This window comes from Oenanthe melanoleuca, chromosome 18, assembly GCF_029582105.1.
Source record: "Oenanthe melanoleuca isolate GR-GAL-2019-014 chromosome 18, OMel1.0, whole genome shotgun sequence".
Classification (NCBI taxonomy): domain Eukaryota; kingdom Metazoa; phylum Chordata; class Aves; order Passeriformes; family Muscicapidae; genus Oenanthe; species Oenanthe melanoleuca.
Window position 1 is genome coordinate 5,798,978 of NC_079351.1, and position 14,315 is coordinate 5,813,292.

The window sequence follows — 14,315 nt, forward strand, 5'->3', positions numbered from 1 at the left end:
AGCAGGTTTTGGGGACCTCAGCCTGAGCTGGTGCTCCCAAGTCTGCCGGCAGAACTTCCCACTTCGTGGCATTGCCATCTAGTGACAGGCACTCAGCCTGCACCCGAGGAAACCCCGAAGCCCGTGCGATGGCAAAGGGCTGGGTTCATCCTCCTCCTCCTCCCACACTGGGCTGAGAGCTCCCCTCTGGAGCTGCAGGCTGTGGGTGGATGGGAGCTGCTGTGAGTGACAGCCCTGCGCTGTGCATGTGTTAAAAAGGATGTGCAGGGACAAGCACACTTCTCAGGTGCTGCCACAGCCTCTGAGATGCCCCAGGATGGGTCGTTGTGTCCCTGGTTTTGCACAAGCAGCAGTGCAGGTGGGTGTTTGGGGCATGGTGCCTTTGAACAGCTCACCCAGCCCCAAGCACACAGGGCTCTGCCACAGTGAGAGAAATCCTTCCTCTCCTCCTCCCATAACTGGGATTTTTATAAATTCAGTGATTGAAAATCCCCTCATCATTAGAAACTATTTGGCCCAGAAGATCAAATCTGGTTTGTGTGCACAGTAGTGTGGCCACTGAGTGCTGGTGAGGCCATGCCTTGAATTCTGGGGTCAGTTTTGGGCCTCTCACTACATGAAAGATATTATGGGGCTAAAGGGTGTCCAGAGCAGGGAACAGAGCTGGGAAAGTATCTGGAGCACAAGTCTGATGAGCATCTGAGAGGGCTGAGGGGGCTCAGCCTGGAGAAAAGGAGGTTCAGGAGGAACATTTTCACTCCCTATAACACTCTGACAGGATGGTGCAGCCAGGTGGGGGGTCAGTCCTTTCTCTTGGTAAAAAGCAATAAGAATGAGAGAAAACGGCCTCAACTTGTGCCAGGGTTGGATCTTAGGTAAGACATCGTCGCTGAAAGGGTGCCAGGGCACTGGAACAGAAGTGGTGGAGTCATCATCCCTGAAGGCATCCACAGAGGTAGATTGGCACTGGGGAGTGGCTCAGTGGTGGCACTGGCAGTGCCGGGTTAGCCAGCGATGCTAGAGAGCTTTTCCAGCCTGTGACACCGAACACCGCCGCACCGACCCTGCGCTGTCTGCGTCGATTCGGGAGCACTGCACCCCCGAGGGTCCTGCTGAGCCCTGTCCCCGCTGCCCGGGGGTCCCAGCCCGGCACAGCCCGGCCCCACGGCCTCTAGGTGGGAGCAGAACGCCGCGCTCGGAGCGCGGAGCGCGGAGCGCGCCCGGCCCGACCCGCCGGCACCGAGCCTCGCCCTCCTGCAGGGGCTTGGACCCCCAAACCCCAACCCCCCTGCCCTTAACCCTGTGATCTGCACGACCCTCACCTCTGCCAGCTGGTCACAGCAGGTCCCTTACCCACCACGGTGCTGGTGGTGATACAGGGAGACATCTCTTTAAATTGTTTTTCCTACCTTCTTTTGGGGGATTCTGGTGCAGCTCGCATTTTAGACGTGTTTCTGTGTCTCAGCTTGTATCTCTGGAACACCTGAAATACAGAAGGTACAAACAGGCCTTTCCTATTTCTCATCTTGAAGGGTTTGGCAGAGCTCTGGCTGAGGGATGTGGTGTGCACGCAGTGGGACACTGCTCTGCTGAAGCAGGGCATGGTCACCTGTCTGAACAAAGAAATAAATGAAGCTCAAAGTGCTGCTTCCCTAGGCACGGTCACCATTACACAGAAAGCACCTTGGTTCCTTGTGGCATCCCAATTACTCAAGAAATGGAGTAACAAAGTGCCATGCCCAAGCTCAGGAAATTGAGAGCACACCCAAAGCACCAGCCTAGGATGGAGCCTTTGAAAAACCACAGCAAAACTCAGCAGGAGAACTTCACACAGGAACACTCACAAAACAAAGAAGACAAACAAGCCCTCTCACAAGCTCCTCTGAACCCGTGAACTCACCTGAGAGCAGAGGTGTGAAGTGCTTGAGCCTGGGAGCAGCTCTGCTTCCTTGGCTCAGCCCAGCTAACCTCAAAGCCCTGGGGATCCTCCCGCTCAGAGGGCTGGGAAGGCATTTCTGCGGTTCAGCCTGGACAACAGACACGTTACAGAGCTCACCTGGAGTGGATTGGCACGGGATTTTGGACAGATACACATTTCCCTCTGTTTAAGGACTAGTGTCCTTTCTGCTGTTTTCTACTGAGAGATTACTTTATCAAAACATCCTCTACATAACAAAACCGGTCTGGGTGTCAATTTAGGGTCCCTCCTGCTGCAGAGCAATCAGATCATTCCAGGCAGTGAGGAGCAGAGCTGCAGAGCACCCAGTGTCTGGTTCCTCCCTCCAGTGGCTGCTCCCCAGGAGAGAGGAGATTTCATGTTAACAACTAATAGGTCATTCACTAAAAACCCCTGAAGAGCCTTTTAACAAGGTCCTGTATTGACAGGACAAAAGAGGGAATGGCTTTAAAAAGAAGAAGGGCAGATTTAGGTTAGACAGGAGAGAAGTTCTTCCCTGTGAGGGTGGGGAGACCCTGGCAGAGGATGCCCAGAACAGCTGTGGCTGCCCCAGCCCTGGAAATGTCCAAAACCAGGCTGGATGGGGTTGGAGCCCCCTGGGACAGTGGAAGGTGTCCCTGCCCAGGGCAGAGGGATGGAACAAGATGAGCTTTAAGGTCCCTCCCAACCCAAACCATTCCATGCAATGTTTCTGTGGTACCTAAGCAGCACCTGAGCTCCCTGCTGCCCTCCAGCCCCAGGCAGCACCAAGCCCACCAACTCCTGCTTTGCAAGGAGTTTAATGAGACACTGCTGGATTTCAGGCTGGAAATCCCAACGATGTGAAGGAGTGGAAAAGTCCAGCATCCTCCTGTTCACAAACAGATCAGATCCGCCCCTTCTCCTCAGCCCTTTCTCCCCACGGGCTCAGCTCTCTGCTGCAGCCAAGCCTTGCACAGAGCTGCTCCTGGCGGGGCACAGGGATCCAGCAGGGCACTGCTGCTGCTCACTCTGCACACCCTGGGCAGTGCCCAGGGCCAGATTTGCTTGAGGCCACATCAAATTGCTGCACCAAGGGCCATCATTCCCCATCTTCCTCCTGGCTGCTGCTGCTATCTGATACCTTCTCCACAATTAAAACATGACCAAAGACTTGACTGCCTGGAGTGATACGGATTATCATCAGCAACAACAACAAAAAAAGGGAAACGCACCGATGTTTTTCTTTTCAAAAGATTTTAATAGGACACATTTGTTTTTGTCAGTTGTAAAGATTTACACTTGTTTTTTCTTCTTTTTTTATTTTTTCTTTCTTTTTTTTTTTTTTTTTTAAAAAAAAAAAGGAACATTTAAATCCAATTTTCCCCATGAGTACCACCTTTTGTTGCCCAGACCAAAAGACCTCATTTTGGCCTATATACCTGATACAGTATAACAATATATTAACTATTAAATACAAAGTTCTATCATATATACTAAGTTGTTACAGACATTGCAATGGTACTGTGCCTACTCTAGTCACCTCTTGTAATAGTGTACATGGGTTATTATAGCCAAAGGGGCAGAAAAGGGGAGACTGGGGCATAGCCTAATTTACAGTGGTAATGCTTTTGTTTTCTTTTTTTTTTTTTCTTCCCTTGTTTTTTATTTTCTCCTTGAACACACCTAGTGCTGAGTGCAATCCACAGAAGTCAAAAACAGTGTTTTCTTTGCCCTCCTCCAAAATATCTACAGCACAAACCTCTAACCAAGTTATGCAAAATCACTTCTGTGAGCGAGGGGCTGCAAGAATGGAATTTACATTTTCCTAGACACATCTGCAATCTGTTTTCCCCCATTGTGTCAGATTGGCAATAACAAAATCTCCTCCTCCCACCTGCATACTGTAAATCCACAGTAGTAAAGTGCTGGTGTGCTTGAATGAGCTGGAGAGCCATGCAACTACTTCACCACGGGCAGGGGCTGAGCTCTGGGGAGGTGTTTGGTGTGGGGACACTTCTTGGACAGTAATAGCACTGCAATATCGAGAGCTCCAGCTTAGCTGACTCCTGAACACGGCCTGGTGCAGGTGTGAAACTGCTCTCCATGTTCTAATAGAGCAGGCCTAGCTCCAGGTTTATGAAAAGAAACTCGTAGGTAAGAGCTGCTTCCTTTGCCAAGATGCTACGCAGACTTCTAACAATTTCTCTATAGATTTCTACAAAAATATAAAAAATTCTATCAACATAACCATTCTACAGAATTCCTGTGGATTTTGTACATTTTGTTTAAAAAAGTCAAATTCTATAAAACCCCCCCCGAAGGTATTTAAAATGATTTGAGTATTATTGCATGCACTGCAGTACATTTGTGTTTGTCTTTCAAAAGGGCATCTAGAAAAAACTTAACTGGTTTAGAAAACAATCTATTTTACATGGATTTCTTTTCCTGAAAGCATCATCATAGAGTATCTTTTATTTGCTACTCTTTACTGAATATTAATGTATGATGTAAACTTTTTGTTACTACCACAAACCTTGTTAGTAGGCAAAACCCCAAGCATTAAAATAGAAGAGCCTTTAGGCTTTTTGTTACATTTGGAGTTGAGCATTTGGATTAACATCACATCACTGTTTTGTGCCATGATTTCAAGCTAAAATGTTCAGTGGGTTTTTTGTAAGGAAGGATCTGAAGAGTAGTATCATTCCAGCTGTGTGAACACAATCCTAATCATTAAGGAACCAGGGAAGGAAATTTTAGTGGCCTAGCAAGTTTCCCAAACTATTTAGCACATGTAAAAGGAAAAGCTAGGGCTCATTATGGGTGTAAAACCAAAAAGGGATTAAGAATATTTCTCAGGCTTAATGCACTGTAATTTTATTATTTCCTTAAATATGATCTGGAGGAAGAATTGATGAAAGGTTTGTTTGAAATCATTGCTTTAGACAGGCTTAACTCTGGATTTGGGCTGGCATCTCAAAGAGAGGAGGCTCCATATGGGCCTGTGGTGAAGAGGGGAAAAATGTCCCAGCCAAGAATTAATCTAACTGCAGTAAATAGTAGAGAATGTTAATCCTCCTACTTCAAATACACTGATTGCCTGACTTCCTGCTGAAAGCCCTTACATTTCTCCTGAACATGTAGATTTTTTATGGAGTAAACATCATCAAGTGAAAATAAAGGGGCTTAGGACCTCACCTAGGCTGTGGGTTATGAACAGCATCTCTTTGTGTGCACACTCCAAGCTAATGCAGATACACGTGGTGGAAACAGCCTAATCTCTGAATGGATAAAAGGCTGTACAGCAGCATGTTGCAGTGATTTGAAAAGATCAGTATTTCTCAAAAAGTTACAAGCTCCTGACTGACAATTAGCACAAATCCTCCTCCTGCCTGTGCTGCTTCAGAGGCACAATCCCCGGACTTGGTTCCAAGCCTGTGACTATTGGCACACTTCAAAGCATGCCTGCAGTCTAATTTAGCCTTCCTCTTAATGTGATTTCATGGAAGTGGAGTGGAGTTAATGTCTGGCTTCCATCAAATGACTATTTGAGGAGGAGGAGGTGTCGAATGGGGCCAACCTTGCATGGTTTTCAGACTGTGCTGTCCAATTTTAGAGATTTCTCTTGGCAGAGGGCATTAGCACAGGTAGTTTTTGAGATCACTGATGTTATAAAGTAAGGGCATGAATCTTGGGTTTATCCACTTTGTTTCATCATGTTGCTGCTTAAGGCTATTGATGGATTGGAAATAAAATTGCAGTCGGGGTCATGTAAATTAACTCTAGCAGTGATAGCAAAAATACCTGGAATATACTGAAAATCAGCAGTCATTTCAGTACTTGCAGACTTGCTTCTATGTATTTGTAAAATAACTTGCAGAAGTGCCTTGATTCAGTAGCATATGATTTTAGTTTTCAAGAATTACTTTAATATGATCAAGCTCCAGGCATTCTAGGCCAGAGCTTAACTTAAGGCGTGTGCTTAAGCCCATTGTTGTGCCATGTCTGCCCCAATTCCACCCACTGCAAGTCCTAACCTTGACCTCACTCTCCGTTCCACAGAGTGCAGAGAGGAGGAGCTCTGCTGAAAACAGAGGGATGAGGGAGGTGTAAAACTCAGCAAAATAAAAAGTCCATCCTGAAGATACTGCAAAAACATCTCAGAAGTGACCACAGGCCTTTGCTGCCTGTTTCCTAGTAATGTATGAAAATTAACCATTGACATGATTTTGTGAGTTGCCAGTGGATGATCTGTAACATCCTTTCATAATTCAGTATCTTGTACTGTTAAATGGCTCTGCCCTCACCATCCTCAGACATCAGCATGTTGGACCTTCCTGGGTCTGAGCACTTGCTTTTACACTCTGAATGTCAATTTTATGCAAGATTGGAATATTTTGTTTAAAAATTGCCATTGCATTTCTGTACTATGCAAACAATCATTTTCCCAGAATATCATTGAAGTCCAAGGGGAAAAATAAATTACATTAAATAATCCTTATTTAGTGCTGACTGTGGGATACATTTCCTCTGTAATGCACTAATTGGCTACATTTTGTGCTTTGCAAAACAAAACGAAACCCAAACAAAACAAAACCAAAAAAAAAAAAAAAAGAGAAGGGATCAAATATATATTTTTTAGATTAAAATATTCGTAGAAACCAACTTTATCTCAGAAATATTCTGAGATACGTAAAATAGAAGGAAATTAAATGAGTCTTTAGTCACAAAATGTACTACATCCCGCAATACTAGATTCAATTAATTTAATAAAATATAATATACATATAGATTCTGCACATTGTATTGCTTTTACCTAAGCAGAACATATGCTTAAGTAAGCGTGATATAGGTTAACCACTCTTTTAACCAGCTGGTTCTTTAATCTTTCTTTGGAAATTTTTTTACCCAGTGCCATTTTGGAGTACAGAGTTTTTTAATTTTTTTTTTTTTTTTTTCCTATTACATGAAAGGAAGAAGATATTTGGCACCAACAGAAAAGTTAACTCAGGAGTCCGTTTCTGTTTGATCAAAGGAAAAGCTAGGAAGTGTCAACAGGTCTTTCTTTGGGGTAGGAGATGCTGCCATGCTGTCTGGAAGCAGCGAATCCCCGATATCCATGGAATCCTTGGACTCACAGGACGGAGCACGCCTCCTCAAGCAGACGTCCCCACGGGCAGGTGAGATGCTGTGGGGTCCCCTGGGTACCAAGCTCTGCCCATCAGGTGGATCTATGGATATACAGGGAGGGCTCAGTTTCTTCTTCTGCCGTGTGCCTTGCAGGCATTCCATCTCACTCACCACCTGACTTATAAAGCCAGAGGAGCTGGACGTGGAATGGTGCTGGGGGCTGTTCTCTATGGAGCAGATCTCTATTGAATGTCTCCTTTGATCATCTAGCCAAGAGGGCAGTTTTTTTAGCAGACCCTGGGTGTCTACACTGTGGCATTTCTTCAGGTCCTTCAGTGCCACGCTGCCGGTATTGCCCGCGCTCCTCTGGGGGGTGAGAGGCTGACCCTCTGAACAGGCACTCGAGGCTGTGCAAGTTTCTGAAGTGAAAGGCTCCGAGGAGCTGTTTATTTCAGATACTTCTTGGTCCATTGAATCTTCAGGGGTCTCCTGATATGAGTCTGCACAAGCACAGGATGCTGGTGCCTGCTTTGAAATATTATACTGATTGTGGGAATGCTGCTGCGTATGGACGCTCGCCCGACTCCAGGCAGCCAACTCATTCTCTTCTGAGGGTGCCAGAGCCACTGGTGACTCCTCCTTGGGAGCATTTGGGTCAGAGAGTTCACTCACCTCGGTGTGGAGATTCTCCTTGCTGTCCAGAGAGTCGTTCCTTATAGCCATCTGTATCAGAGCCAGAGGGGTGGGGAGGAGTTGCCAGGTGAGAGAGACAGACCAAGCAAAGGTTAGAACAGGCAAGGCACAGCATTTACAGGGCACTCAGCACAGACCCACTGACTCCTAGAACAATCTGTGGTGTGGGTTCCACCAATTCTCACTGTCAGGGATCTGTCCCTGTGTGACAACCCTTCTCTCTTCCTAAATGGAAGCTTTCTTCTCTAAGGATGGAGGGCTGCAAAACCAGAATGCTCCCACCCAGACTCACTCATGTTCTTGTTATGCAAAGGATGAAGGTCTACAGCAAAGCCCTTGATAATAATTATTATAATTATAATTTCAGCAGCTCAGGTGTGAGGAGGAGAGAAAGGCGTGCAAGTGAGCCTGTGTATTCCCTTCTCTAGCTCAGGTGATGCTGAGGGCCTGGAACAGGATCCCCAGAGCCTGCAACACCAGAGCAGCCCTGCTGTGTGCCAGCATCAAGGCAACAGCCTGTCCCTGGCCTTGGTCCCCAGGCTGGAGCCAGAACTCTGCACCATCTCATGGCAGGAGCTGGAAACGCTGCAGCCCAAAGCTGGACTAATAATAATCTGTAATTATTTCAATTCATTCTGATGCTCAAGTTCAGGCTTCCTAAGGCACATTTTGCATTGGCTGTCTGGAGCCTTATGCAGCATCAGTGCCTGCTGGCAGAGGGAACCTGAGGGCTTTGCCTTTTCACTGCATTGCAATCCTTGTCAAAAGGCTTTATAAATCAGCCATGTTAACTGCCTTAAAGGCAGAGTATCAGTTTGAGAAGACTTTTAAATTATCTTAAAGATAAATATCTTCACAGGGAAATTTGGAGGAAATGCGTACAGCTGGTCCCAGTCCTTTAGAAAAGTGTAGGAGATGAAATGATGAAATTCCTCATGCTAAGGAATACTTTTGTGACAAATCACCCCAAAATGATCATACACTTTATGTAAGTATTGTCCCACAAGGATCATTTGAGCCAAATGATCTCTATCCAGCAAAGCTTTTATCAGCTGCAGTGTGTCCATGTGTGCACAGAAACATCAGAGTCTATTGCAGCACCTGCACATTGCTCTCCCTTTGTCAACAGGGGCAGCTCAGAGGATATTTAATATGGCAAACAATTTCATCCAGTGCTGCTGTATCCTTTCTAGTTAAAATTTCACAGCTTAACACTGGCAACTAATCAGTCAGGAGTGAAGTTATTCTGGTCTCCTCAGCACCAGTAGATTTAATGAGCATTTGGGAGAAGATACCATGTTCATATCCTGAAGAGAGAGACAGACCACACAGAAGTCGAATACAGAAGCAAAAAGTAATTGTAGTCATTACTTTTGCTTGCACACCAACCTGTGTTGCACACCACGACAGTATTAGTCACCACCAGCTCTTTCTTTGCCTATGATACAGGCATCTGTGGTTGTTGTTAGTAGCAACAGTACAAATGTTTTACTGGTTTGTTTGAAAATAAAAGCACCCTCTGCCATCCCAGAGGGCTGTACACCTGTAGCAGCCACAGCTTGGTGTGGGCTACACCTTGAATACACAGTCCTGGAACTACAAAATCAATATAGGTTTAATTTCAGGCAGAATTCCTCTGGAGAAAAGCCTTTGTGCCATGCACTGCCAAGGAGTGCAATCCTCAGCAGGAATGTTCTCCCAGAGCATCCGATCCACTCATCTTCCTCTCGCTAATTGTCAAACATTCCGGAGTCTAAACTGGACGTTACTGTGGGGGCTGTGCTCGCTCTCCAGCACTCTGAGGAAAAGGGAGGTTAAACACACAGGTTTTAATGCTCAGGGAAAGTGCAAGGACCAGGTATGTGATGGACAAGGGTTATCTGTTATGGATTCAGGAGAGGAGACGGCATGAGCGGGAAGGGAGAGAAAGAAAAAGAAAAAAAAGAAAAAAAAGAAAAAAAAGAAAAAAAAAGAAAAAAGAAAAAGAAAAAGATAAAAAGGAAGAAAGGGAAAGGGAAAGGGAAAGGGAAAGGGAAAGGGAAAGGAGGAAGAGAAAGGAAAAGTGAAACAGCAGAAAGAGAAAGAGAAAGAGAAAGAGAGAAAGAGAAAGAGAAAAAGAGAAAGATAAAAAGGAAGAAAGGGAAAGGGAAAGGGAAAGGGAAAGGGAAAGGGAAAGGGAAAGGGAAAGGGAAAAGAGGAAGAGAAAGAGAAAGAGAAAGAGAAAGAGAAAGAGAAAGAGAAAGAGAAAGAGAAAGAGAAAGAGAAAGAGAAAGAGAAAGAGAAAGAGAAAGAGAAAGAGAGAGAACGAGAACAGGGGAAGAAAAAGAAAAAGAAAAAGAAAAAGAAAAAGAAAAAGAAAAAGAAAAAGAAAAAGAAAAAGAAAAAGAAAAAGAAAAAGAAAAAGAAAAAGAAAAAGAAAAAGAAAAAGAAAAAGAAAAAGAAAAAGAAAAAGAAAAAAGAAAATAACCAAATCAGATTTGCATGCAGTATTTGTAATGATAAGGAGAAATGGGTACTAAAAACCAAACTGCTTTGCCAGTTTGGGCTATTTGATGTGCTAGTGAGAAATTAGTAGTAGCAATAAAAAGAAGTCAAGCAGACAGCACCTGAGCAAGCAGAAGTGCTGGGGCTGTAAAGGGAATTTTGCCTCTTAAAGGACCACGTTTCCCAGTGTTTGGCCATCTAGATTGCAATTAACAAAACCAGCAATATCACTAGAACAACCTCCCTGCTCCCTTTAGCCAGACTGGGAGCCCCTTGCTGCTCAGGAGCCTGCCCAGGGCAGCCCCTCCTGCCCATGGCTGGGTCTGTCACTGCCACAAAGCTCTGAAGTGCCACTCCAGCATGGTCATGGGCATGACAGGCAGAGGGAAGCAGGGAGGGAAGGCAATACATTGACTTAAATGTATGAAAAGGTCTAGAAAAAGAAGCTGTCAAAGATGTGAGCAAAATTAGACTGGAGAAGATGGCTAACGTGGTAATTTATTCTGGCTAGATCACTTCAAAAGGATGGGGCTGTTATTCATTAGAAAGCAAGAGAGAGTGGTTATGAACTGGAATCATGACATCAATTAGTTTCCCCATTAGTGGTGATTGGGATAGCTGGCCAACCCCATGCAAATGAATACATGCAAGGAATTTCTTATGTCAATTTAGTATTACAGACAAGTGTAATTGTTAACCTTGGTACTTCACATCCATTTTTAGAGCTTAATGAATCAACTGTCTAATTTGTCAATGTTGATTAAAAGATGAAAGAAATGGGAATATTTTCATACAGGAATGAAATTGCTTTTGAAAAAATAGAACTGATCCCCTTTGTGTATGTAAAATCAGGCATGGAAATACTGAATAAAGCAGAGTTTTTGAATCAGATGTGCTTCTGGTCCCAGTCCAGCTGCACAATCATTGAAATATGCTTAAAAATGTGAGAGTGAAGCACAAGTTTAAGTATTTTACTAAAAAAAGATAAGTCTAAACTTATGCTTCCAATCAACCAGACTGGAATCTTTGATTAGATCCCTTAGATCTTTGATTGAATCAGGATTTAAATCAATGCCAGGCAAAAACCAGAGATAAAACTGGTTGCAAAATAAAACACGTTCTGCTTTGCATATACTGAAACTTTTAAAAGCTCACAGCCGATGGAAAAAAATTTTAATTTTCAATTCTCACTGTAAAACCAGTGTGCTTCCCATGATGGTTTTGCATATGAGATAAGCAATTTCCATGAAACACTTCTCCTCTTTTGGGAAAGCAGGGGAGTCACAGGAGGGGTGGCCTGGGATGGAGCCTGCAATCCTTGTGTCCTTTCAAGCACCGAAAAAATCACAGCAGTTAAGAATTAGTTCCTCAACCCCAACGAGCCCCTGGGGAGCATTTGGCTGCATTTATAAAGAGGATTAAAAAAAATAAAGTGCTAACAATGTGGAGAACATTTAGGCATGTTGCCAAAGGACATGATACTCATCACGCACATTCTTTGGAGACTCCTGGATGGCTTTCAGATCAAAAACCACCAACCTTTTTATTATTTCTGTAGGAATTACAGTTCTCTGGAGGTTTCTCTGTGAATCCCTCCTTGAATTTAAAGCATGGTTAACCAGGAAATGCACCAATATAAAAGCTCAGCAGGTTTATGATCATAACTCTGCCTACCTGTCTGCGGAGCAGCCTTTCAGCAGAAGGGGAGTGCAGCTGCTGGGACACCTGGGGCTTGCTGTCCCCCACCACACGGTCATGGGCTCTCACAGGGTGGAAATGGTCCTTTGGGATCTGCAGGAGGGAGCTGGTGTCTGCTGGCTGTGACTGCACCGACGCCTTTGAACCTTGGGAGAGGGAAAAGCAATGGGAAATGTTCATCCAAGGGATGTGGGGAACCTCAGTGACCTCCCAGGGAAACTGCTCTGCTGCACCTTGGATCAGACAGGCAAACAAAACCACTGAATTCAGCAACTGGCTCTCCAGAACCAGGGAAAAACTCCCATCTACTAATAAATGACTCCAGCATTGTCTATTATTTCATTTTTCTTGGCATTTTCTCCTGATACAACTGAGACTTCCTCCTACTGAGAACAGAAGATGAGGAACTACAAGTTCATCTGGGCTGGCAATTCCTGCATCCCTGCTTTGGGGCCAATGACTTTGCAGGCAGGCTCACTTCTGAGCACTGCAAACATCTGACTTGAAAGGCTCTAGAAGGTGTCTCCATGCCTGAGCCTGCATGGAGACCAACTGCTGGGATCTCAAACCAGCACTGGAAATGAAGTGAAAGGGAGCAGACCTGGCAGCTCTCAAGGCTGGTTTCACAAAACCTCCCAGAAGAAGGAAACACACTCTCCAGTGTCTTTCTGACCCTTTGTGGTTGCTGGCTACTTCTTCTAATAGGTTTGAAACTCTGTGTGCTCCCCTCACACACAGGCTCAATGTTTTTCAAAACAATTCATTTAATCTGGACCACGTCCCAGAGAATCTCATTTGTCCTGGAATCCTTCCCAGAGCAACAGCCCCATTACGAAGGAGTATTCAAACAAATGCCTCCTGCAAGTGCCAGTGCTTCTGACAACAAAACCTTCTCAGCTTGAAATATTATGGCTTGGTTGTGGTGATTTATTAGAGGAGCCTGGCACCTCCTGCTGTCTTCACTGCACTCTATAATATTACAAACTGTAAACAAGTGGGGGTGGCTTCCCCCACGCTGAAAAGCAGTGACATTGGAGGTGGAAGAGGACAGGGATACGTCAGGATATGGGGACCTCACCCACCTCCCTGCACTCTGGCTGCTTAAGGTGATTGGAATTTCACCAGCAGGAGAAAAACACAAAAGGTTTCATTGCTTAATGTGGTTGTAGACATCAGCTTTACCTCTCCAAAGTATTTTAGTTACACCTCAGTGGAACAGTTGCTCCTGTGGGTTTACAAGGGTGCAATGCCTGTCCCCAGAAAGCCAGGGCTGTCAGAGAGGGCTATTCAGCTTCTCCAAACTGAAACTGGGAAGTGAAATCTTGAAAAAGAAGGGACTCAAAAACTATCCAGTCCCTTGCTGGTGTAATTTTTGTTCAAGACAGTGCAAATACATCCCAATTGTCAAAAATGAAGCACTGGAAATTCCCTCTGCAGCAAACATGATTCTTTTCTGTGGTCAGGAATTTCTTGACTGTTACAGAGACCCATAAATTCTGGCTCAGCTGAAGGTAATGGAGATTTGCTGTTGTTTCCAATGGGATTTTAGCTGCACCATTAGCATTATGTGCAAAGAGGTTCTTCAAAACACCACTCTTGACCTTGATAACTGTGTATTGTGGCAGAGATTTCTCACAACAACAGATTTATCTTCCTCCCTTGTGCCCACATATATTTTTTGCTTCTGTTTCACAGTCACTATTCATCCAAATTCTTATTACTATGCAAATTTCAACATCTTATTTCTAATCTGTTAAAATCTCCTACCCTTCTGAACATTGCTGAAATTATGTTCTGCTTAGAAGCTTTCAAATGGCAATGCTTGTAAAAACTTTCCTGTCTTATTGGAGACAAATGTCTAAAATGATGGCATGTACAGATTCATCAATATTGAATCAAGGTGGCTCCATTCACTTCTCATCCCCAGGTAACCCCTGGCAGGCAGAACTGGGGGCACAGGGACAAGCCCTGGGAGGCAGCTGCAAGGACAGGGACAGAGCCCTCCCTGCACCTAAATATCTCTGAATTTAGCTCCAAGATGTATATCCCAACCATGCACACTGGGAAGAACAATTCCACACTCTCCCATTTTCCCATTCATCTCACACTGACATGTCTCTCAATTCAGCACGTTTATGTTCATTTTACAGGAATTTAGAGACACTATCTTCCCATCTTTCATAGCTGTTCCCAGACAGAGCTTCTGAACAGGTACTGCTGCAAAAAAAACCAGACAGGAGGAAATATTTCTCTATTGGGATTTCTCTTCTGGAGCCCAGGCTGTAGGGACTGTAACCTCAGGGAACCAGGCAGGGGACAATCAGTGCTGAGCCAGGCCACTGTCACATCGCCAAAAAATTTTGAAGGAAAAGAAATATCTTATACTTTGTAAATT

At 44.7% G+C, this 14,315-nt stretch overlaps 1 protein-coding gene across 1 annotated transcript in view; it reads right to left on the bottom strand.

The window, feature by feature from the left end:
* Positions 1-3,233: 3,233 nt before the first annotated feature.
* The window catches only part of CACNA1G (calcium voltage-gated channel subunit alpha1 G), a 147,001-nt gene continuing 135,919 nt past the window's right edge, over positions 3,234-14,315 (bottom strand). The window contains exons 36-37 of the mRNA XM_056505572.1: positions 11,897-12,066; positions 3,234-7,768 (exon numbers count right to left, since the gene is read on the bottom strand). Coding sequence (XP_056361547.1) covers positions 6,923-7,768; positions 11,897-12,066 — 1,016 coding nt within the window. The 3' untranslated portion in view covers positions 3,234-6,922. The remainder of the gene's footprint in view (positions 7,769-11,896; positions 12,067-14,315) is intronic.